At 34.4% G+C, this 24,648-nt stretch overlaps 4 protein-coding genes and 1 long non-coding RNA gene across 11 annotated transcripts; 2 read left to right on the top strand and 3 right to left on the bottom strand.

The window, feature by feature from the left end:
- Positions 1-1,344: 1,344 nt before the first annotated feature.
- On the bottom strand, positions 1,345-3,160 carry cbln10 (cerebellin 10). 2 transcript variants are annotated; one of them, XM_059501533.1, is made up of 5 exons: positions 2,904-3,160; positions 2,635-2,697; positions 2,445-2,528; positions 1,984-2,103; positions 1,345-1,899 (listed from the first exon to the last, which is right to left on the bottom strand). In XM_059501533.1, the coding sequence occupies exons 1-5, from the start codon at positions 3,070-3,072 to the stop codon at positions 1,616-1,618; spliced, it is 720 nt and encodes a 239-aa protein (XP_059357516.1). In that variant the 5' UTR covers positions 3,073-3,160; the 3' UTR covers positions 1,345-1,615. The 2 variants fall into 2 exon arrangements, with proteins under 2 accessions (XP_059357516.1, XP_059357515.1); XM_059501532.1 differs by lacking the exon at positions 2,635-2,697 and having other exon boundaries at positions 2,904-3,149.
- A 134-nt stretch (positions 3,161-3,294) lies between these two features.
- LOC132096273 (cerebellin-2-like) lies at positions 3,295-4,632 on the bottom strand. Its single transcript, XM_059501534.1, has 3 exons — positions 4,423-4,632; positions 4,052-4,204; positions 3,295-3,960 (listed from the first exon to the last, which is right to left on the bottom strand). Exons 1-3 carry the CDS (start codon positions 4,592-4,594, stop codon positions 3,677-3,679), a joined length of 609 nt encoding a protein of 202 aa, XP_059357517.1. The 5' UTR covers positions 4,595-4,632; the 3' UTR covers positions 3,295-3,676.
- Positions 4,633-9,023: 4,391 nt separating this feature from the next.
- Positions 9,024-10,317, bottom strand: LOC132095759 (complement C1q tumor necrosis factor-related protein 3-like). The gene is made up of 4 exons (XM_059500863.1): positions 10,093-10,317; positions 9,937-9,984; positions 9,659-9,799; positions 9,024-9,345 (listed from the first exon to the last, which is right to left on the bottom strand). The coding sequence occupies exons 1-4, from the start codon at positions 10,265-10,267 to the stop codon at positions 9,062-9,064; spliced, it is 648 nt and encodes a 215-aa protein (XP_059356846.1). The 5' UTR covers positions 10,268-10,317; the 3' UTR covers positions 9,024-9,061.
- A 2,195-nt stretch (positions 10,318-12,512) lies between these two features.
- Positions 12,513-14,892, top strand: LOC132095758 (uncharacterized). Of its 2 annotated transcripts, XR_009422497.1 has the most exons (5): positions 12,513-12,887; positions 13,051-13,113; positions 14,147-14,209; positions 14,348-14,395; positions 14,848-14,892. It is a non-coding gene; the product is annotated as an uncharacterized LOC132095758 (long non-coding RNA). The 2 variants fall into 2 exon arrangements; XR_009422498.1 differs by lacking the exon at positions 14,348-14,395 and having other exon boundaries at positions 14,147-14,347.
- Positions 14,893-14,990: 98 nt separating this feature from the next.
- On the top strand, positions 14,991-24,245 carry LOC132096267 (uncharacterized). Of its 5 annotated transcripts, XM_059501525.1 has the most exons (21): positions 14,991-15,309; positions 16,886-16,933; positions 17,643-17,696; positions 17,820-17,873; positions 18,001-18,066; positions 18,290-18,355; positions 19,822-19,890; positions 20,728-20,799; positions 20,940-20,987; positions 21,062-21,127; positions 21,271-21,345; positions 21,448-21,519; positions 21,606-21,674; positions 21,771-21,824; positions 22,055-22,117; positions 22,194-22,256; positions 22,383-22,457; positions 22,554-22,590; positions 22,871-22,922; positions 22,995-23,409; positions 23,495-24,245. In XM_059501525.1, the coding sequence occupies exons 4-21, from the start codon at positions 17,835-17,837 to the stop codon at positions 24,074-24,076; spliced, it is 1,983 nt and encodes a 660-aa protein (XP_059357508.1). In that variant the 5' UTR covers positions 14,991-15,309; positions 16,886-16,933; positions 17,643-17,696; positions 17,820-17,834; the 3' UTR covers positions 24,077-24,245. The 5 variants fall into 5 exon arrangements, with proteins under 5 accessions (XP_059357508.1, XP_059357509.1, XP_059357507.1 ...); XM_059501526.1 differs by lacking the exon at positions 16,886-16,933 and having other exon boundaries at positions 18,001-18,060; XM_059501524.1 differs by lacking the exon at positions 16,886-16,933 and having other exon boundaries at positions 14,992-15,309.
- The last annotated feature ends 403 nt before the right edge of the window (positions 24,246-24,648 follow it).

The raw sequence follows: 24,648 nt of genomic DNA, 5'->3' as shown, positions 1-24,648 counted from the left end.
ACTGTTAGGAATAGGAACGTGGTCCCATTCTTGTCTAATACAGGCTTCTAGTTCCTCAACTGTCTTGTCGTATCTTCCTCTTTATGATGCGCCAAATGTTTTCTATGGGTGAAAGATCTGGACTGCAGGCTGGCTATTTCAGTACCCAGATCCTTCTTCTACGCAGCCATGATGTTGTAATTGATGCAGTATGTGATCTGGCATTGTCATGTTGGAAAATTCAAGGTCTTGAAAGAGACGTCTGGATGGGAGCATATGTTGTTCTAGAACTTGGATATACCTTTCAGCATTGATGGTGCCTTTCCAGATGTGTAAGCTGCCCATGCCACACACACTCATGCAACCCCATACCATCAGAGATGCAGGCTTCTGAACTGAGCGCTGATAACAACTTGGGTTGTCCTTGTCTTCTTTAGTCCAGATGACATGGTGTCCCAGTTTTCCAAAAAGAACTTCAAATATTGATTCGTCTGACCACAGAACAGTTTTCCACTTTGCCATAGTCCATTTTAAATGAGCCTTGGCCCAGAGAAAACTCCTGCACTTCTCGATCGTGTTTAGATATGGTATATTTTTTTACCTATAGAGTTTTAGCTGGCAACTGCGAATGGCACGGTGGATTGTGTTCACCGACAAGGTTTTCTGGAAGTATTCCTGAGCCCATGTTGTGATTTCAATTACAGGAGCATTCCTGTATGTGATGCAGTGCTGTCTAAGGGCCTGAAGATGACAGGCATCCAGTATGGTTGTCCTGCCTTGACCCTTACGCACAGAGAATGTTCCAGATTCTCTGAATCTTTGGATGATATTATGCACTGTAGATGATGATGCTGTGGTGCTGTGAAGACTCTTTGCAATATTTCTCTAAGAAACTCCTTTCTGATATTGCTCTACTGTTTTTCGCTGCAGCATTGGGGAATTGGTGATCCTCTGCCCATCTTGACTTCTGAGAGACACTGCCACTCTGAGAAGCTCTTTTTATACCCAATCATGTTGCCAATTGACATAATAAGTTGCAAAATGGTCCTCCAGCTGTTCCTTATATGTACATTTAACTTTTCCGGCCTCTTATTGCTACCTGTCCCAACTTTTTTGGAATGTGTACCTCTCATGAAATCCAAATTGAGCCATTATTTGGCATGAAATGTTAGAATTTCTCACTTTCAACATTTGGTATGTTATCTATATTCTATTGTGAATAAAATATAAGATTTGTAAATTATTCCATTCCTTTTTTGCTCACAATTTGTACAGTGTCCCAACTTTTTTGGAATTGGGTTTGTAAATGTGTAACATTGCAAAAAATAAAAATCTACCACATTGCTAAAACAAAGAAAGAAAACGTTTTTAGTGTACACTATAAGGTTTTTAATGTGAAAAATAAAATCATACACCAATAACACATAGGCCTATTTTGATTTCAAAAGGTTTAAGAGAAAGACCTTGTATAACTTGCCTTATACTGTACGTGTTGTAAATTTAAATGAAGTTAGTTAGTATGTTATATATCAAATTCACGTAGAAATTCATTACTTACCAAATTCATTTACACATAGTCTTACTATAACTCTTGATATAGAAAGATGCTAATGAGTAGACCTTGTGTATTTTCTGTTCACATGGGGAAAAGCAAATGTCCACTAAAGGTGCTGTGATGGTGTTCATTGTCAAAAATCCAATATCCAGGATAGAGATTTACACATACTTTATCTCCCTTTTCCAGGAACAGTGAAACTCCATTTGAAGAGCCGATAAAACCACCGTCTTGCCGTGCATATGTTGAAATTTCATGCTGGCCATTTCTAAATAGGCCTGCGACAACTGCTTTATCTGGACTTCCGTAGGCCTTAGAGAAAACCCTGAATGCATACACTCCCTTCATGGGTGCTGTAAAAATACCTGTATCAGACGGGAAAAAAAAATACTTAAATCATTTAAGATTTAAAATATTCACAGTAGATTACCTGAATTGATTTATCTTACCTGTGTTTGTATCATAGGCATCTCCAGTATTGAGGAAGATGTGTTTGTAAATCAGGGTGTGTAAACTACTGTGTGGTCCATTAGAGGATGACAGCGAAACTGAGAAAGCCACTTTTGAAACTAACACATAAAATATGCATATTAGATTACATCATTAGAAATGATTTCATAAAACCCTGTTTTTTTAGGATTATCTTCAATAAAGAAAATAAATAACAGAAATTCTTTATAAAAAGCACTAAACTTAGGATTTCAAAGATTAAATGAACATATAAAGATAAATATAAATCACAAAATCCTACATTTACTTTTAATATTTACCAACATTTAAGAGTTTCTTATGTTTGTGGCTATTAAAGTTATAGCGGGCTTTTTTATGATAATGCTGCTTTAGATTAAAGCTAAACATATATAGAATATAGAAAATAGCTAAATTGTTATTTATGGTAGTACATTTTTACCTTCATTTTGTTTAATTAGGTCATCCACTTTGTTCTTTACATCATTTGTTGTACCACGCATGGTCTCCAGTTCCTTTGCTTGTGCTAAAATAATAATAATCCATAATAGATAAGCATTAATTCATATGTATATTGATAGGTTGTTTTTAAATGTAGCCCAAATATGTGAGACTTGTCAATGACCAAATACCTTCATTTTCTTTTAATAGTTCATCCATTTTGTTCTTTGTGTCCTCCAGCTTCTTTGTTTGCGCTAAAATAATGAACAATCATTCAATTTTCAGTGCATATATGGACAATGATTTACTTTTGAACAATACACATTCTACTGCACTGGAAAACATTTTTATAGTGTGACTTATTAATTTATGTCAAGGAAACCAGTTACTTTTAAATATTACATTAAAGTTCTCTGTTCTTAAAAATAAAATAAAAAACATGTTAAAAATTCCACATTACCCGCATTTTCTGTTTTTAGTCGCTCCATTTCATTCTCCATAGATTCCATCCTTGTTTTCATGATCTTTATTTTCCCTAGCTCTTCAAGAATGTTTATGTTTGGTAAAAATGAATCATCTGCTGGTATAGCCCACACACTGAGCATTAAAACTGTTATAAGAATTAACATTTTCTACTGTACTGTCCGTTACTAATGTTGTATCAACTGAATAACACTCTCTGTCTTAAAGAGCACAAGTTGTGTAACTGTTTAAACAATCAACAGACTCTGGACTGCAAAAACTACATTTTGAAGCAATAATTGGTGTAAAGTGTCAGCTGACAAAACACTGTAATAATGCTGGATTACATTTTCACAAATACATAGAACAAGGTGACTTAAAAGCATGTAGGTGGTAGTAAGTAACACAGTTTTATTCAATCATGTTAAAGAGAAATTAATTTTTCTACAGCTTTTCAGAAGTGTCCCAGTGTTTCTTTTACCTGCCTTTACAAGCAATATCATGTGATATGCATGGAATTTTATTTATGATGTAAGAATTGTTCATGTCTACACATCAAAGTAATATATCATTTCATTGACATGTTTTAATATTAATGAAAATGGTACAAATTTGAAAGGATTTTTATAGGATATATTAAAACTAAATAAATTTTGTCACATTTGATTGATTTTCTTTTTTCTTACCAAGCATCGATTGTTTTTTTTTCTGATCTGAATGAAACAGTGTATTTGGACTAACATCCTTTAGAAATGTACATAGGCAGAAACTTCACATAGTAAAAAGTAGGTGTCCACTGAAGGTGTTGCGTCTCAGTGAATCTGTGTAGATACGACGTTTCTCAATGAGCTGAAGATGTATCCGGTCCCCTTGTTCAAGAATAAGACTAACTGAGTTGCATGTAGTGTCTTCAGTGTCTTGCTTGGGAGGGTTATCTGTAGCTGCGACCACAAAATTGCCGTTCTTAAACAGTCTCACACCAGTAGAAATGTCATAAGGATTGAAGACCACAAAGTTGAAGAAATACACTCCTTTTACTGGTGCTGTGAAGATTCCTGTTAATAACAGTAGAAACTTAGGTTCTTAAAATCATTACAAAATTGTTAAAGCATCATGTTTGAAACTTTTTTGACCAATGTGATGTACCTGTATTGGCATCATAAGCATTTCCAATGTTAGTTAATACATTTTCATACACAAGAGTGATTGCTTCTTCATGAGGCCCAAAATATTTGACCCCTCCTGTAGCTGACAGTGAGGCTGAAAAGGCTACTTTTGTCCTTAGTGCCAAAAGTAAAACTGCAAGTAAAAAGGAAGAAACTTTAATGTGTCTTTTCATACAGTCATTACTATTCAACTAGTTTCCTTGCATGTTTCCTAAATGTCACGTTTGCAGTCAGAGCTACATTGGGGCAAAAAAAGAAAAAGAAAAAAACACTTGTTTTATATCAGCTTTAAGAAGCAACTGTCTATCCAATGGTCAGACAGTTTATAAAATAAAATAAAAAATACAGTACCTTCATTCTTGCTTCTTAGTTCCCTGACTTCATCATTTAGAGCATTGAACTTTTCCTCCATGCTCTTAATCTTTTTGAGTTCGGCAAGGATGTCTACTGTTGGGGACATTAAATCCTGTGCCAGTGTGGTCCACACACACAGAAATAAAATGCTAACTTCCATCTTCATCATTGCTCCTCTCTGTGATTATTATAGATTGTGAAACTTTCCTATAGCCACACAGAAACCAACAACATTTATTGAACACTCTGACAGACTTTGGACTACAAATATTTAAACTTTCTTTCCTTAAACAAATAGTTAATATTTGTTATATCAGTTTACAGTTAGCAGACAATTTTATCCAAAGTGACTTACAGTGCATTCAGACTACACTTGTTTTTAATCAGTATGTGTATTCCATGGGAATCAAACACACAACCTTTTGAGCTGCTAACACAATGCTCTACCACTGAGCCACAAGGAACACTGTTACCAACGGTAATTGGTTTTGCCCAATTATTTTTCCCAATTTGTCTTTTCCATATTGTTCTGCTATAAAATCTATCTATCGTTCTTTCATTCATTTGTTTGTTTGTTCATTCATTCATATCTAAATGTTTGTGGTTATTTAAGTTACAACAGGCTTTTTTATGGTAATGCTGTTTTAGATTAAGCATAAGTATTTGTGAGGCTGATGATACACTGGGCAACTTTGGGAAAGCCGTTAACGGGCAACCAGGTGAGACACAGAGCCCACAACTGATCTAAAATCTCCAAATAGAAATTTGTTACCCATTCTCAATCGAAAGTGACCAAGCAACGTTGCTCAAAAAATGCTGGCCAGCAAAATTGCTCAAAAAGTTGCCTCGTGTATCATCATTTTATAAATGTAACCCAAATATGTGAGATTTGTCAAAGACAAAATTGGAATCAACAATGTTACCTTCATTTTCTTATATAAGTTAATCCATTTTGACTATTGTGTTCTCCAGCTTCTTCTTTAAAAAAAAATAATAATTATTATTTACAACAACAAACAAAATATACAGGAAAAATACAACATTAAGCACTCTTAGCTGTTACAATGTACAATACATGACTTTGGAGCCAAGAACATTAAAGCTTTATATTAGAACATAATATATAATATAATATATATAATATCTATAATATATTGGGATGCGTTTTATGATGTTTTAATTTAGAATAATGAAGCCTATGAATTACTTTGAACTGAATGAAATTATGTCTAGCAATCCAAATTGGATTTAAATTCAAAGCTTTAAAGTCTGAACTGTGCTTCCATAACGAAGTCTCTGACTTGCAAATAACTAAAAAAAAGTTGTTCAAAAGAACAAAATGTACCTTCCATATAAAGATCTTATATTGTTACTATACCCATATGTTTCAAATGAAAAAATATCTGATCATTTAACCCCGGAGGAAAGCATGATTATTACAGATTGGGGTATCCAGATATAAACCTGGAATTTTCAAATATACCTTAAGTTAGCTTCCCAATAATAATATTTAAAATTGGGAAGCCCAAATCTTTAAATTTGTTTAGATGTTTCTTGTTAATCCTAGCTGTCTTGTTGTCCCAAATGAAGCTGCTTATAATAACTTATATAAAAACTTCAAGGGGAATAAAGAAAGAAATAGATTGAAATACATACAAAAATCTTGGAAGTACCACCATTTTTATAGCGTTAATCCTATAAAAAGAGGCTAGGTGCATATCAGATGAAATATGTTCACTATTGTGGACCAAGTTGTCAATCATGGCCTTACAATGACTCAGGAGGGGTTTTCTGTGTTTGCCTTTCTAATTTTGAATTTTTGCCTTTGTGCCCATATTTCTTTTTCTTTTCTTTTTTTTTATATCACAATGACTTTGTACTGTTGTTCTTTTGAAATGGATATATGACATAAGAAGTGCGACCTTCTGCAATTCAATACATTACATTTACATTTAGTCATTTAGCAGACTCTTTAATCCAAAGCGATTTATAAATGAGGACAATGAAAGCAATCAAAATGAACAAAAGAGCAATGATATGCAAGTGCTATAACAAGTTTCAGTTATCTTAAAGGGGTGGTTGATTGTGAGTTTGTAATGTTGCTGTTTGAGCATAAACAAAACTTCAAAGTTACAGTGCTGAAAGTTCAATGCAAATGAAGTTATCATCTTTTAAAATTCTGGCAGTTTAATACATACAAAAACAGCTGGTAAGGGACTACAATGAGCTTCTTCCCAAGTATATTATGTCACGGACCCAGATAAATCCCGCCCCCAGGAACACGCAACAAAGGGGGCAAGGACATGGTGTGCTGCTTTAGAGAAGAGGAAGAGAAAAATAGGCAAGCACGTGAAAATCTGTTCATGAATCGCGATTCTGTCTTCTAGTGATATTAATGTACAAGTTTCAAAACCAATGTTCTAAAGCAGTGGTTCTCAGGCTTGTTTATTGCGTCACCCTGCTCTAGCTGCATCTCTCTCTCTCTCTCTCTCTTCTAATGTAAAAGTCTGTGAAAGTGATTTTGTGCCTCTTGGGATGGCACTATAAAGCAACATTCACTTTTAGAACGTGAGCTTCTAGGGGGCACATAAGTCTGAAGTAATGAATTTAGGTAAAGGGATGCAGAAACAGAGGTGGTTTTGTATGCAAACATTAATGCATTTAATTTTATGCGAGCAGCTATTGCTTGCCAGTGCAAATTGATAAACAGAGTTGTGACCTGCATTATTTTCGGCTCATTAAAAATCAATCTTGCTTCCGCGTTCTGGATTAATTGTAAAGGTTTGATAGAACTGGCTGGAAGACCTGCCAAAAGAGCATTGCAACTGTCCAGCCTGGACAGAACAAGAGCTTGAACTAGAAGTTGTAAAGCATGTTCCAAAAGAAAGGGCTTGATCTTCTTGATGTGGTCTGAGAAAGTCAGCTGATCATCAATCACAACTTCAAGATTTCTAGCTGTTGTTGAAAGAGTTATGGTTGATGTACCTAAATGGATGTTGAAATTGTGATGAAATGATGGGTTTGATGGAAACACAAGCAGTTCTGTCTGGGCAAGGTTTAGTTAAAGGTGATGGTCCATCATCCAGCAAGAAATGTCTGTTAGACAAGCTGGGAAGTGAACAGATATCATCGGCTCATCAGGATGGAATAAGAAGTAGAGTTGAGTGTCATCAGCAGTGATATGAAAAGCCATGTTTCTGACTGACAGAGCCTAGTGATGCCATGTAGACAGAAGAGAAGTGGTCCAAGAACTGAATACACTTAGGTATATTGACTATCATGTTTGTGAACAATGACACAAGGACTTTTCATTCTGATGGCACTGATATGTTCATTGACAGAAATACTTTTAAGAGATGAACTAAAGATTTTGAGCAAGTTACAGGATTTTGCAGATTATCCATTTTGTGGGGCTGTTTATGAATAGTTTTAACAAATGCACATACTTCTTGGCAAATATTAAGGATGATTCAACAAAGGCACCAAAGCAACAGAGAAAAACTGTGAAACTGTTATAAAAATCTAAATTACTTACTGTCCTGTCTGTAACTAAATGTTTTATCAACTGAGTAACATTCTCTTTGTCTTAAAGACCACAAGTTGTGTAACTGTTTAAACAGATCAACAGACTCTGGACTGCAAAAACTACATTTTGAAGCAATAATTGGTGTAAGCCATGGAAATGACAGCTGACAAAATAATGCTGGATTATATTTTCACAAATAAATAGAACAAGGTGACTTAAAAGCAGGTGGTAGTGAGTAACCATCCTACACTGTTTTATTAAATCATGAAAAAATAAAAACTTTTCTTCATTTATGACTTTGATTGGAATTTGATTGGAATTCGACAAGAACTGTAATTGTCTACACAAAAACAATTACATTGTCCCATATTGACAAAAGTTTTAAAACCCTTTAACTGTCACCCCGTCCCGTATACGGGACACCTACATTTACTTCACTATATTACAATTAAATCTAATCTAATCTTGACAAACTATATATCATTGGAAAGGTGTAAGACTCCCGAATATATATTTTACCAATGTTTTTTGTTAAAAATTATGTAAGAAAAGTAATAGATTAATTTATGACAAGAGTGCACCTCAAAAATCTAAATTATAACAGTTTTGACCTTTGACCTTTGAAGTCTTCTTTGTTGCCTTTTTCTCTATCACATTTTAGAAATTATCAGAAATTATATATCGACTGAAAACTTAAAATCTCCAAATTCATCCTTTAAAACCCATTTTAAAATCAGACATTGCATTATCATATTAATGGTACATCAATATCATGTTACAAAATGTTTTCATTCATGAATTATAAAAATTTAAGTTTGGATCGTGCACTATAAAGTCTATGTTCAAAAATGTGAGTGGTAAACAACAAAAATCAACAAACAATAATACAAAGCAGATTTTTGTAGGCTATATTAAAAATGTATTGTATTTTTGCTACTTTTGATTGATTGATTTTTTTTCTTTCATTTTTGTCTTCCCAAGCATTGATTTTTTTTTTATCCCCACCCTCCATCATCAGGAAAGTTTTCTTTTATTACTTTATTTTTTGTATCTGAATAAAACACTGGATTTGGGTTTACATACAATCAGAAATGTACATGGACAGAAACTTCACATGGTAAAAAGTAGGTGTCCACTGAAGGTGTTGCGTCTCAGTGAATCTGTGTAGATACGACAGTTCTCTATGAGCTGAAGATGTATCTGGTCGCCTTGTTCAAGAATAAGACTAACTGAGTTGCATGTAGTGTCTTCAGTGTCTTCCTTGGGAGGGTTATCTGTTGCTGCGACCACAAAATTGCCATTCTTTAATAGTCTCACACCAGTTGATATGTCATGAGGATTGAAGACCACAAAATTGAAGAAATAAACTCCTTTAACTGGTGCAGTGAAGATTCCTGTCGATAACAGTAGATTATAAACAATCAGAGTTTCCAGAGTTACATTATGAAAACAACAAAACTGACAATGCTTTACTACACATTTTTATAAGCAAATAACGGCACATTTTAAACTATAATCTAGATTACAATGGCAAATGTTTGCTATAGGCATAGGCAATACTTAAAAGTCAAAAGTTTCAGTACATTTTTTATAATACATGATAAAAGATAGATGTACAGATTAGGGGTTATTGCCTACAAACTTGGGTTCTTAAAATAGCCGTTAATTCATCTAATAAAGCATCATGTTTAGAATTTGTTATGATACCTGTTTTGGTGTCATAAACATCTCCAATGTTAGTAATGGCATTTTCATACACAAGAGTGGTTGCTCTTGTATAAGGGCCAATAAATCGGTGGGCATTCTCCAAAGCTGACAGTGAAGCTGAAAATGCTACTTTTACCCTTTCTGAAAAAAAAAAGATTTTAAAATAATATATCTCTTTTAATTATCTTTTGTTATGTAATTTGTAATGCTATTTCTTGAGCTTACCCTGAATGTTTTGGCCCTAAATGTCCAAATAAATTTAATTATTTATTATTTACCTGAAACCTCTGTCTTCTGTTCAAAGGTTTTAAGCTTTGTAGTCAGTGCTGTATTGATGACAAAACATTACAAATTGATTAAGTTTTATTCCATTAAACTTTCTGCTCAACATATAAAACTGCGGGTCTTTTAAAATCAATTAATGAACTCATTACCTTCATTCTTGCTTCTTAATTCCTTGACTTCATCATTAAGAGCATTAAACTTTTCCTCCATGGTTGTAATCTTTTTAAGTTCACTAATGATATCTAATGTATGTGATATAAAATCCTGTGCCTGTGTGCTCAACACAGACAACAGTAAAAGTATGCAAACTACCAGCTTCATCATTGTTTTTCTCAGTGATTATTATAGATTGTGATCCCTTTCCTGTAGCCTCACAAAAACCTAACAACATTTATTCAATAGTCTGAGAGACTTTGGACTACAAATATTTAAACTTCCCTCCCTTAAATGTCGCAGGCCACCGGTGGGGTAACTTGCAACTGTAATTTACTAATTTGCAAGAATACTCATCAGAGTCAGAGAGTGAGTTCTGACCTTTATCTTGGAATAGTGGAGCTCATATAAAATCATGAGAAATCAGTAAAAACCTCCATTCATTTTTATCTCAGGTGTTAAAAATAACATCCATTCTCTATTTGAGAAAAAAAAAAAAATAGATTCTCAATTTTTTTTATGCATAATCTTAAACTATGGCCCGGTTTCACAGACAGGGCTTAGACTAAGCCAGGATTAGACCATAGATCAATTAGGACATTTAAGTAATTTTTATAAACATGCTTAGAAAAAAACATTACCGATGTGCATCTTAAAACTAAAAAGGCACTGATATTTTTAAGATCAGTCAGTGCAAGTTTATTTCAGTGGAAACAGCTCAGACTTACATTTTAGTCTAGGACTAGTCTTAAGCCCTGTCTGTGAAACCAGGGGTATAACACACATCCAGAGTTCTCATTTCATGTCTTTTATGTGCTTGTTAGAGGTTGAATTCAAATCAGACACTGCCATACTGCCCATAATAATTCTGAATGTGATGTCTACTTCATAAATATTGAGAAAATATGGAAGAACTTGTTTCAGAATCAGATCACTAAAACTATATGGGAAAAGGGGTGCCCTTAATAGGGTTTGATGGGCATCTAGTGGAAAAGTGTGGTACTGCGCCCAAACAAATTCATACCGAAAGCAAATTTTTTGAGATAGCAACCTCAAATTTGGAACATAGTTTGTACAGATTTTTGGTTTTGGTATTCTACACTCTTAAAAAATAAAGGTGCTTCACGATGCCATATAAGTACATTTTTGTCTAAATGGATACATAAAGAACCTTTAACATATGGAGAACCTTTCTGTTTCACAAAAGGTTCTTTGTGGATAAAGAAGGTTCTTCAGAATATAAAAAGGTAAGAAAGAGATGGTTCTTTAAAGAACCTGTGACTGAATGGTTCAAAAATGGTTCTTCTATGGTAACGCTGTGAAGAACCTTTTGAAGTTCCTTTATTTTTAAGAGTGTAGCAGTTTTAGAATTCAACTGTTTTTTTTTTTAAATATATTTTATATAAAATCTTTTTATATTTTCATAAACTTCCATAACCTTTTTGTAATATTATTTTTATAATGTTTTTCAATTCTAAAATAATCTGCCTAGCATCTTCTTTAAAGGTGCCATAGAATGGAAAACTGTATTTACTTTGGCATAGTTGAATAATAAAGTTCTCATTGTTTCCTCTTTCTTATGTATATCTTGTGCATGCAAAAGACCACTGAAAAATAGATGAATCAGAACACAACACAGACTGTGACATTACAGTCGGGAACACTAATAGTTATGCATACGAGGGAGGACATGGCTTGGTGGATGTTAAGAGACGTATCTATGCTTTCAGATTACAAGCAACAAAAAGATTTCTTTATCATAAAGACTTATTATGGACTCATACAGCCATCTTGCAGAGGGCAGGTGGGCTTGGTCTTGACAATCATTTGTTTTAACTGATACTGGAAGATATGGATTTGTCTGTAATTACACCTTTTTTATCAGAAGATGTTTCACATGTGGAAGAATGTTTTAAAGGTGGACAGAGATAGGAGCAGTTTTATTCACTGGGCTCCTGAGGAACCTCTGTCCGCATTGAGTGTGCAAGCATGTTTGCACATAAATGGGATCTTGAAGCTGGGTCATGGCCTAATGGTTAGAGAGTTTGACTCCTAACCCTAAGGTTGTGGGTTTGAGTCTAGGGCTGGCAATACCACGACTGAGGTGTCCTTGAGCAAGGCACTGAACCCCAAACTGCTCCCCGGGTGCCGCAGCATAATAGGCTGCCCACTACTCTGTGTGTCTGTGACTGTGTGTTCACTGCTGTGTGTGTGTGTGTGTGTGTGTGCACTTTGGATGGGTTAAATGCACAGCATGAATTCGGAGTATGGATCACCATACTTGGCTGTATGTCAAGTCACTTTCACTAATGCATAAAGATGGATGGAAATCTGTGGAAACTAAGGAATTGACGGGTTTACGATTGCAGAGACTTACATCAAAATTGATAGAGGAAATTTCTCTGCCAATACAAGATATTTATGGAGAAAGTATAGCAAGAGGACAACTGTTAAACCAGAGTGACAGACAAGAATTTCCAAGGATCGGTATTTTACTGATAATGTGTGATGAGAATGAGGGTGAAGTTGCTGATTCAATCTTGAATTTACGGACTCCTCAATTGGATTATCTAGATTGTGCTTCAAAGAAGGCACTTTACCACACAACAGTCAAGGTGATGCATCAAAAGTCACTAAAGAGACAGTGATCTTTTTTGTAATTTCATTAGTCCTGATAGGTGATAAAACGTGTTGTAATAGGAAGAAACCTGCTTCCCCAGCAGGGCATGGAAAAAACACAACAGTCCTTGGAGCCCTGTGAGAAACCTGAGGATAAACATGTTCTATACAGGTGGGCATACATTTTTTCTCAAAGTACATATAATACAGCTCAGATTTATTATACACATCTTTGGGTGGCTCTTAGGACTGCCTTTAATCCAGTCAGTCTCAAAAGACATGGGCATTTGAATCAAATGTAAGTCACAAATGCACTTTTCTCTTTTACACCAAAGATACAGGTTCTGGTTTAGGTCCACACGAGCTGGTCAATGTTGAGAGCCAAACAAAATAAGGAGGTAAATAAGCAATTTCATCTCTGCGCTCGTTTATAATGTAAAGAAAATGTAACTGCTGTTGCTTTTGCTTCTTGTTCTTTTTTATAATATTTTACAATAAAAGTTACAGTATTATTAAATTTATTTGAAAATTATTATTTTGTAAATATATTTCTTGTGACATTCCTGTGTTGATTGTTTTTAAAAAAAGGTTTAAGACTTAACACTCAGTCAGGTTTATACAGACATTACCCCTAAACTTTGAGCTTCATTGAAAACGTTATAACAGATTGGTGAAGTTGCTCCTGTTCATTTAGGAATCTTGTGCAAGTCTAGCTTGGTGTGAAAGCTGTTATTTGAGCATACCTTTGTGCTTTTTCAGCAATACATTTTGGTTTTTATTGGCTTAGCCAAAGATAAAAGGCAAGTAGACACATGCACATCAGAATGCTGTGTAGAATATGACTCAAATTGTTGTATGAGATCATCTAGCAGAGGTTGAGTAGTTCAAAAACGAAGCAAATTGTGAGGCTACAATTTAAATCATTGTCTGAAACATGCAGCAAATTGTGCTGTTTTGTCTGGCACACACAAAAGGTTAACTAAAGTTTTTTTGTTTGTTTGTTTTTTAATGGCACATTCTGTCATAGATTATAGGCCAGATAATCACTTTTACGAAGTAAATTACAAAGTAATTTCTGAATCATAGGGTTATATGCATTCTACTCATCATTACAGGACAGTAGCAATGAGATCCTGGAAAAAGACACTTGGAGAAGAGAAAAATAAAAAAGTAAGCACCTATTTTACCAATTTGAGTAAATACTGATGGCCTTACCATTGCATGTTTTCAGAGAACCAAAACAGGTGATCTGGACTTCATCCCAGTCAAACAGCTTTAAACCTTATGACATTTTTGCAGCAAAAAGGATAAAAAAAGAAACACAGAAATCCATTTATGTCACAGGTTGCAGGAAAGGTAAACATTTTTTTCAAGTTTTTTTTTTATATGTTCATAGTTGTTAGTTAATGAAAACATTTGCTGTGATTTTAGAACAAGATGATGCAGGAGAAGAATGGAAACCTAAATAGAGACTTTGGCAGTGACCTTGCAGATGTGCTAATGTCCTAGCAGTTCTTTTAATTAATAACTCTTGTGACAATGAAAACAAGACTCAACAAGGCAAAGAATGAGAGCTGAGAGATGTGATACTCTGAACCCAGTGAGGCCTTCATAAACTGTTTTACCCTACAGGTCAGTGACAATAAATGATCCAGGCTTGCCTAACAAACAATTGCACAAGTAAGTGGAATTATGATTTGATTTGAAGAATTTATTTCACACACTTCATCATTTTAAAGACAAAATTAACAATAGTTACAGAAAGGTTATTGTGTGTAAAAAGGGGAACCCCAAAGAAGCTACTGAAAGCTTTTAGGAGGGGGCCCTTATTAATTAATTATAAGTCTGCAAACATTAATAAGAAAAAAAATGCCTCTAAAGGAAACATTCTGTGCTTATATTATTTTGCATTAAAATAAATATTATTATTATTATTATTTTTACTCATTGAGCAAAAAAAAGAAAAGAAAAAAAAGCCAAACATACACACTACTTTCATACTTGACTCACAACTTCTGCTATTTCTGTTAATTTCTGCATTGGAATTTTCCATTCAAGTTCCCTTTTACACATAGTTGTCCAACCTACTTTCTGTTGTTGTTGTTGTTGTTTTTTTCCCCCTGAGACTAAAGACCCCAAGAAGTCCCTCATGGAATGGCTGGATGAGTTCTGTTTAAAGGAGCTATGTCTGGAGCTAATCTATCTATCTATCTATCTATCTATCTATCTATCTATCTATCTATCTATCTATCTATCTATCTATCTATCAACATTTTTGATGGTTGAAATTCTCCAGTCATTTTAATGGGTTTTCAAAAAAGTTTTCAACGCGGTTTTAACGTGACCTTTATGTAACAAAAAAGGTTAATTTGTTAAAAAAAAAAAAAAAGTAAAAAGACTCGGTACGTGGACTAAACTGTCTTTTCTTGACTTGTGTAGTGGAAGTGACGAGATGTGATTCATCATCGTCACACTGACACCCTGCTCAACCGTCCCTGTGCTGTTTTTACTCCACACAGATTAACCAGGCGGAGCTTGACAAAGTTTTGACAGGCCGTTTTCCTGTTTCTGTAGCCTACGTATGGGAACCTAAGGTAGGCAAAACAGTACGGTGAAATATAGTACTATAGTTTTTGTAGTGTTTATTAAATAAACTGTTAAGTTTCGGTAAGAGTATTTTGTGTTTGTCTCGCCGGTGCAACGTGCCATTCCAGAACAGACGCTTTCTCTGAGACTAGAAAAATCCACAATAACGACAGACCGAGCTGTCATCTCGAAAAAGGAAAATAATTCTACATTGTTGTTTGAAAATAAAAAGCGAGCAAACAAAAGCGCATCTTGACGAATATTTAATGAAGCGCCTGGAACGCGAGGCGTGGACGCGTCTGATAGCCTACTGTTTGCAGTTGTTTGTCATCAAGAATGATGTCGGTGTCAGAGGGTGTCTGGCGCTCCTGGCTCTGAGGATTGTTTAAAGTGCACTCTTGTGCAGTATTACCTGAGTAACGCTTCTTATTTAGAGTTTATATTATTTTACCATGATACATTAGTGTAAACATTGTTTTCTTATGAGAAGTGTAACTGATTCCAGAGGGAAAACTGAATCAGGAAGCGCAGACCTCCCCTAAATGAGGTAACGTGGTTATACGAGGCAAGGACAGTGTTGCCAGATTGAATGGACGATTTACAGCCCAAAAGCTCACAAAACCCGCCCGCTAAAACAAAAAACATCCCAAAACTTTAACTGTTAAAATAATGTGATAGAATGTCAATCAAGGTTGATAAAAGCCATTTTTAACTTCTTAAAACAAAATAATGAAGATAAAATAATATTAATAAAACGCTAGATATATTTTCCATGGATAAATTCGGGGCAAATAGGTACATGAAAGATAATTACCATATGATTAAAATATGCAAGCAGGCACACTGGCACAGTCAAAACGGCAATCAATAAATTAAGCGATAGGCCTTCCCTCAAAAAAAAAAAAACATTCATAATCACAACACATTCATAATTCATATTTCACACTCGTTCATGCACACACCATGAAAGTCAAAACTGTAATTTATTGATGCATACTGTATGATAATCAGACAATAAAAAAATTACCAACAATAATGATCACCTTTGTGTCGCTCTATAATTTCACACAGAACTAGAGGAAGTGTTTGTGAAGTTCATATTGAACATAACTTTCCACAGTCAAAACTAACAAGTATAGCTTTCATATACCAGTATGGACCTTTTAAAAAATAAAGGACAGGATCGTGTAGATATAAATAGATCTCTGTAATTTTCTTTAACAGTTTTTTCATATTTTTATCTGGTTTGCTTTCTGAGTATGTTTTTTTTACTTGAACTTGAACATTTTGTCCACCTGCCCAAGCCAATATTTACTCGCACATACAAATACATATTTGGGAGGAAACCCACCCAATCTGGCAACACTGGGCGAGGATACAGGCATATGATGATAGAATATCACTCTTTGTCAAGGCATCATATGTGACACTGCTAAAATAATTGATGGATTTTTACAATTTAAGCACAAACATTTAAAATGCTTTATGTCAGCTAACCACAAATAGTCCCCAAAATATAGGAAGAATATATAGATTAAATTTTTCCTTTAATATATATATATATGAATGTCTGTTGCATTTCAGGAAAAAAATGTTTCCTGTACCTCTTTAAATATGACATGAAAAGGCAAAGTAAGTTTATTTGTATAATACATTTAATACAGTGTCTGATAAAGAGAGAAAAAAGACAAATACATTTTACTATAAATTAAGAACATGAAGATTGTGTAAAAAATGGAAAAAGGAAACAAAAAGGAAAGAAGGCAAAAAAAGGCTAAGCATTTATAAGTCTATTAAGCATTTATTATGTATATTAAGCATTTATTATGGAAGTGATTATGGAAATTATGGAAATATTTGAACTTTAGTTAGATGTTTAAAAGAAAGTCATGAACTATTTAATGAGCCACTAAAACATGTCTGGAGATGATTGTCCATTTCTTTATAATCTGTGGAAGAAGTCGGTTGTAATAATTAATTTTACTCTCTGTGGGCCTAGTCTGACAGAATAACAACAATGGACATGAATCCCCCAATAGAAAGGTCCACCCCAGAAAATGTCCAGTGAATGACATAGAGCTAAAAAAAAAAAACCCCAACCTTTTTTATAAGTTTATGTGTAAATGTAAGATACTGACTGTATATTAGCAAAAAAAAAGGCACAATATTTTAGATTGATTCTATATTGTAAAGATTAGCTAATTATATTGGCTTTTCAGAAAATAAAATAAAAAAGATATGTGCTTTCAATGTAATTTTAAAGCATGATATGTAAAAAAAAATAAACCGCATTAACAAATTTGTAAGTAGAATTGATTTAATGGTGAATATTTCTGCATAGGTATGAAAGTTGAAGGACAGTGACTAATTCAGAGGAAAACAGCAGATCATTCAGGTGAGTAATATGTTTCGTCATTGTGTAACATTTAAATGTGCAAATACTTTTTAGCCACTACATATATGAATGACCTCTCAATTTGTGTTTTGCTGTGTGTTTTTTCCTCTGCTTGTGCTATAGAAAGAAGCAGATTCAATGTCCAGGCTTCCAGACGTAGCTGAGCACTCATCTGAGGTGAGACAATACATGTGGTGTAGAAACAGGAAGCTTTCACACTAAGCTGATTAGTTTGATGGAACCAGACTCTCTCGTAATATCTGAGCTTTCATTTGCAATGGTTAGTTGACTTTTTTTTCTCTAGAATGAGAATGGAGAACTCACGGGCAATAAAGGTGGTCTGTTGGAGAACAGCAAAGTTAAGGTTAATGTATGTAAAGCTATTGTATGTTTTGTCTTAATGTACTTGAGAGTTCTTATTATGGTTTGGTTTCTGAGAATACTGTTCTGAATCTGCATTGATTGTGCTTTACAATAAATAAAATGGAATGGAATGGAATATAGCCAGACTGCATGGAAGAATCTGATTTAGTAATATGTAAAAGCTATAGCAGTGGCATGTTTCTGAGAAGAATAATTGAATCTTTTCCCAGAGCAAGCTTACTGAGAGTGAGCTGTCCACTCTTAATGATCATCCATCAGGCAATGATAACCCAAAGGTCTGTCATCTAATTATAAGCTATACTATATAGTGAAGTGAAGTGAAGTGAAGTGACATTCAGCCAAGTATGGTAACCCATACTCAGAATTTGTGCTCTGCATTTAACCCATCCGAAATGCACACACACAGAGCAGTGAACACACACACACACACTGTGAGCACACACCCGGAGCAGTGGGCAGCCATTTATGCTGCGGCGCCCGGGGAGCAGTTGGGGGTTCGATGCCTTGCTCAAGGGCACCTAAGTCATGGTATTGAAGGAGGAGAGAGAACTGTACATGCACTCCCCCCACCCAGGACTCGAACTCACAACCTTTCGATTGGGAGTCCGACTCTCTAACCATTAGGCCACGACTTCCCCATATATATATATATATATATATATATATATATATATTGTACAGACCAAAAGTTTGGAAAAAATACTATTTTTGATGTTTTTGAAAGAAGTTTCTTCTGCTCATCAAGCCTGCATTTATTTGATCAAAAATACAGAAAAAACAGTAATATTGTGAAATATTATTACAACTTAAAATAATAGTTTTCTATTTGAATATACTTTAAAAAAAAAAATTTATTCCTGTGATGCAAAGCTGAATTTTCAGCATCATTACTCCAGCCTTCAGTGTCACATGTAACATCAGTCTATCACATGATCATTTAGAAATCATTCTAATGTTCTGATTTATTATGAGTGTTGGAAACAGTTCTGCTGTCTAATATATTTGATGAATAAAAGGTTTAAAAGAACTGCATTTATTCAAAATAAGAAAAATTCTAATAATATATATTCTAATAATATATTTTCTTTACTATCACTTTTTATCAATTTAACACATCCTTGCTGAATAAAAAATTAATTTTATAAAAAAAAAAAAAAAATTACTGACCCCAAATTACTGACCAGTAGTGTATATTGTTATTACAAAATATTTATATTTTAAAAACATAGCTTTTTTTTTCTTTTTTTACTTTTTATTCATCAAAGTATCCTAAAAAAGTATCACATGTTCTGAAAAAATATTAAGCAGCAGAACTGTTTCCAACTTTGATAATGAATTATCATATTAGAATGATTTCTAAAGGATCATGTGATAATGATCCTAAAAATTCAGCTTTGCGTCACAGAAAATAAATGATAATTTAAAGTATAATAAATTTAAAAACAATTATTTTAAATTGTAATAATATATCACAAATATTAAAAAAAAAATCTGTATTTTTGATCAAATAAATTCAGGCTTGATGAGCAGAAGAAACTTCTTTCAAAAACATAGTAATGTTTCCAAACTTTTGGTCTGTACTGTATATATATATATATATATATATATATATATATATATATATATATATATATATATATATATATATATATATATATATATATATATATATATTCGTTTCATAGTTTGAACTTTTTTATGATGAAAATATTTATAGAATGCAAATTTCTTCCTTTATCAGGGCAAAGCTGTCGTTTTCAGCCGGTTGTTTAAAAGAACTAAAACATGGACGAGACTCCCTGCACAAGAGGTAAAACATCTGGTGGAGCTTTTAGACATTAAAAATAACAAATTGAAGCCAATACTTTTATTCATGACAGACAACTGAAGCTATTTCATTATAGTCATATATAATCAGTTATTAGTGTTGAAATGACCTGAACATGAGTCAACAGCTCTGAGGTACCAGAATGTTGCTAAAATTCATTTTCATCTATTGTGTCTTACATACATGTTATGCAGATAAAAATGACAGTACATCACACATTAGTGTCAGGCCATGAAACTGTACCATCTTTTACCACTAGGGGGAGGCAAGAGACTTCCGTACTGAAACTGACCACAAATCAGCCAAACTCTCTGGAGAGGAATCTAATGGTCAAATGAGATGCAGAGTGGCACATACATTTTAAGCTAATGATTATGATCTTATATTAAAGATAATGCAAACCTATAAGAGACTGGGCTCAGGATGGCTTCACTGCCACCACTGACAGTCTGTCTAGCCAATACAGCAATAAGGTTTGTTGTGATTACAGTACACCTAACATCACCTGACATCACACCTTAGACCGAATTTCCAGTGTGAATCACACAGTTTGAAATTGCACAATAGGTTTGGATTTAAAAAGAAGTATTTAGTGATCTAAGGACACAACAACAACTCAGATGATCCACTGTGTCCACAAAAGCATACAGTAAATTGTTTAAAATGTATTACTATAATTGAGGTAAAGTTAGTTAGTAAAAATCATGCTTTGATGTTGCACATTACACAGAATAATGCAACCTGCAATTTTGAAGCTTGTCTTTGGTTTAGCTCACAAATACTGTATGTCTGATGTTACCTTCCTTTCTTTCTTAACAGGAAGAGCTATCATTACAACATGGAGAACTCTCAGCTGGCAATCACAGCAAAACACAAAACAACAACACCATGGTGTGACAAAACTGCAGCCTTGCATGCAATCATTTATTCTTAAATTAATGTCTTAAAGTTTACATTTTGCAATACTGTCTAATTTTTTTATATAATTCTTGTAACTTTGCATACTGTGCTGGTCTTCTGTCTCTTTACAGGAAGAACAAGCACTGAAAAGTGATGATTTTTTAGGCAGTGACAATCTTGTAAGTCACAATGGCAGTAGATATATATATGCCATATATAATGAATTCAAAGTCTAACATTCTAACTTCATTAGGAGGGAAATTCCCTGTTTAATTTTCTCAAAACATTTCCTAGAGGACCTGAGGATACTTCTGAAGAGGTATATTGCTACAACAACAAAATAATAATAATTAACATATGACTGTCTATTTTATTCATCTGTAGGATGTGTATATTTTGTTTTATTCCTACTCCTGCCTTCCTGTTGATAATGCAAAATAGTTACAAGCTTTCTTGTTGTAGGACAGCCCACCGTTACACATTAAACTGCTGGCCTGTAATGACAATCTATTATATCTCTCCAACAACAACTTAAAGGTGCTTATCACAACCTTTTATTTATATTATATAGTAGGATATATGCATATTATTGTAATTGCTTAATCACCTGCTATTCACAATAACTCTTTTTTTGTGCAGGAAAATTCAGGAAAGCGAAGTGGCACTTTCCGCAGTTCCCCAAAACCAGCGTTACGTTTTCCTGCTGAAACGGTAAAGCATCTTCCTCTGCTTATTACTGTATTTAGATTTTATATAATTTTTAATGAAATTAAAATGAGAGTTTATCCGATATGTAGGACCCGCTAAGCGAGCACATTGAATTTACAGACTGGGATTATAACTTCTTGGACACTGGCACTGAAAAGGTACTTTATTAAATTGGTAAATTGGTTAAATTTTAAGTTGCCTGCAAACAGATGATGTTGTGAAACAAATGCTGAACTGTTTCCTCTATTTGATAGAAATCTGTCCCCAGAAAATACCATGACAAGAAACTGTCTAACAGTAATACCAAAGTAAGCCTCTCTCTCACTTTCTATATAGAAAAGTACTGGTTTTCTCTTCTGAAGATCACAAAAGTGGCATACATAGGCAGGAATATTGTAGGATATTGAAGTCTATAATTCTACTCCCCACAAACAGTAGTGGAATTGGAAATTCCACTACTTTTTGTTTGCAAATGAAATTATTTACAGTGTCAATTGACATTCTGCAGTAACTCATGTGCTGTTCAAATTTTTTTCAGGTTGTGTCATTTAGAGTGAAGAGAACTCTACCTAGAATGCCCACATTTTCATGCAGTACGCAGGTAGTGTTAACACTTTTGTAAAATGTCACTTGATATTTTACATCAAAACAACTGTCATACTCTAAAATCTATATAGGATTCAGATCAAGAGGACATGATTGAGGATCCATTGGAAATGCAGCAACTGGGGGAAAATGAGGTGAGTTATTGTATGTGAATGAGTGTAAATTATGGACATTGGTGTTTATTGCTCTGCATTCCTTAACTTATCTGACATATTATTATGCCATCACATAATTTAATTCTTATTATCTGAATGTTACAGGAATGTACTTTCGAAATCCTGCCACTGGAGATGGCTGTCTACCCAACAGATTTAAATTCTTTAGAGACAGATGAGGTATATTATTATTATTATTGTTTCATTATCATGTAATTATGTGAATTATGATATCTATATTTAACCATTTTTTTCTCTCTTGCTCTCTTTTCACAGGATGATGACTTGATGGACTGGTGGAAAACTGTTGAGGGTAAGTTGGGTCAAATTACTTGATTACCTATTATAGATATGCAAAACTACATGTTTTCAAAAATTACTAGTCTCCTAGAAGACCACCTTGCTAAGGAAGTCCTTGTATAATTAGACTTATACAGTATAAGAAAAATATAGACAAACTACTACTTGACCTCACTAACCAAAGTCGACTAAAATTAATCAGTTGGACGATTGGTTAATCTTTGTTCCTCATCCTACTATATCTAGTTTAGATCACTGTTAGCAACTTCATACGACTTACTGACTTCTGACAGGTTGGAGTGAATGGAATGTAACGGCAAATTTTCAGGAGGACAATGAGGAGCGGTGAGTAAATGTGGATTTTATTATAAATCATTGTCTAATCGCCTCCACTGATCTTTTTTTATGTTTTGTCAGGACTGTGGAGGCTGCTGCAGACCGTGTGTTCATGGCTGCCCGTCTCTTTGTCAGTCTGTTCAACCAGCGTGGGGCATCTCTGCAACATCATATTTTAGAGTTGCTTGCTCTGGCAGACACTGCTGACAAATTTCATAAGAAGACTGTGAGTGCAGCTGTTGGAGGGGGCGTAGCTAGTGTGGCAGGGGGCATAGCCACCATTACGGGCCTCATCTTGGCACCCTTCACCTTTGGCACTTCCACTATTGTCACTGCGGTTGGTATAAGTGTAGCAACAGCTGGAAGTATCACCTCAGCCACGGCTAACATCACCGATGCGGTTCAATCCAAGATGGATCGCAAGAAGGTGGAGAAGATGATCCAAGGCTACCAGAATGAGATCAGTGACATCAGAGATTGTCTGGAGTTCATGCAGGTATGTTTAGCATTCCATCTGTTTTGTCAACTGTCTGTGTTTCTTTTATTTTTTTCTGTCTGATTGATTTCTATTGTGTATGTAGGAAGGAATGAACACCCTACAGGAATGGGATTTTAAGGGGTACTCTGAGAGTGTGGTCAACACAAGTCTTAGCCGTAACATAAAGCATGTGTTGAAGGAAGGTGGACGAGCAGGAAGAGCCCTTATGATAAACACAGATAGGCTTATCAACACTGTGAAAGTTCTAGGTGTTGCTGGAGGTGCTGCCAAAGCTGCCAAGGCCGTCAGTATCACCACAGGGGTCATGTCCACTCTCTTCCTTGCCCTGGATGTCTTCTTTCTTGCCAAAGACTCCAATGAACTTCGCAAAGGTGCTAAAACCAAATTTGCCTCCAAGCTCAGAGAAGTGTGCAAAGAGCTTCAACATGGCCTACTAGAACTAAACAAAGTGAAGACTCAGCTTCAAAAGACCATGGATGGAATTGAAGTGGAAGAATATGAGGAAGAGGAGGAGGATGAAGACCATTGTGAGTCAGATCCTGTTCAACTGGCTCTACTTGAGCAAGAAATCGATCAGTTGGAGAAGAAACTTGACCAGAAAACTATGCAGCAGCAAATGAACCGAGATGCTGAGAAAGAGATCCCAAAAAAAGAAATAAAATGAGGAGTCAAAGAGATGAGTGAACGATAAGGGGTCTTATCAGTGAGCCAACATATGGAAACAACAAAAGCACTAAACTGAACAATTTGAAAGGAAAAATGGTAAGTGGGAAGACACAAAAATGAAGAGGAATAAAGCTGTTGATTTGAAAGGTCCTGGAAAGATTTAGAATATAGAATTGAATATTTCTGAAATAATGAGACAGAAAAAAAAGAAACCTAATAACACTTGTGTTATTCAGGAAAATCAAAGATGATATAGTAAGAAGTAAGAGAAAAACAAGTAGATTTGCGTTTTTTTAAATAAATACCAGTGGATGCAAAGTAGTTAAAGATTCATGTTGAAGTATTAAATAAGACAATAGGTTAAAGTTTTAATTCTATATAAATCAAGTGAAAGTCGTGACATTTGCCAAGTATGGTGCAAAATGCTGCATCAGAAACATACCACTCAGCATGCATCTTTTATTTCCTGTGTGTTTCACACAAAAATCAACATAGATTCTATGGTAATCACCATTAAGTATGCAGATGAAAAATTCTAAATTAATTTTTAGGGTTGTGGGCAGTTGTTGG

Source organism: Carassius carassius, chromosome 20 (assembly GCF_963082965.1).
Source record: "Carassius carassius chromosome 20, fCarCar2.1, whole genome shotgun sequence".
Classification (NCBI taxonomy): Eukaryota; Metazoa; Chordata; class Actinopteri; order Cypriniformes; family Cyprinidae; genus Carassius; species Carassius carassius.
The sequence above is the reverse complement of the archived record's forward strand: the minus strand, read 5'-3'. Positions and strand labels throughout refer to the sequence as shown.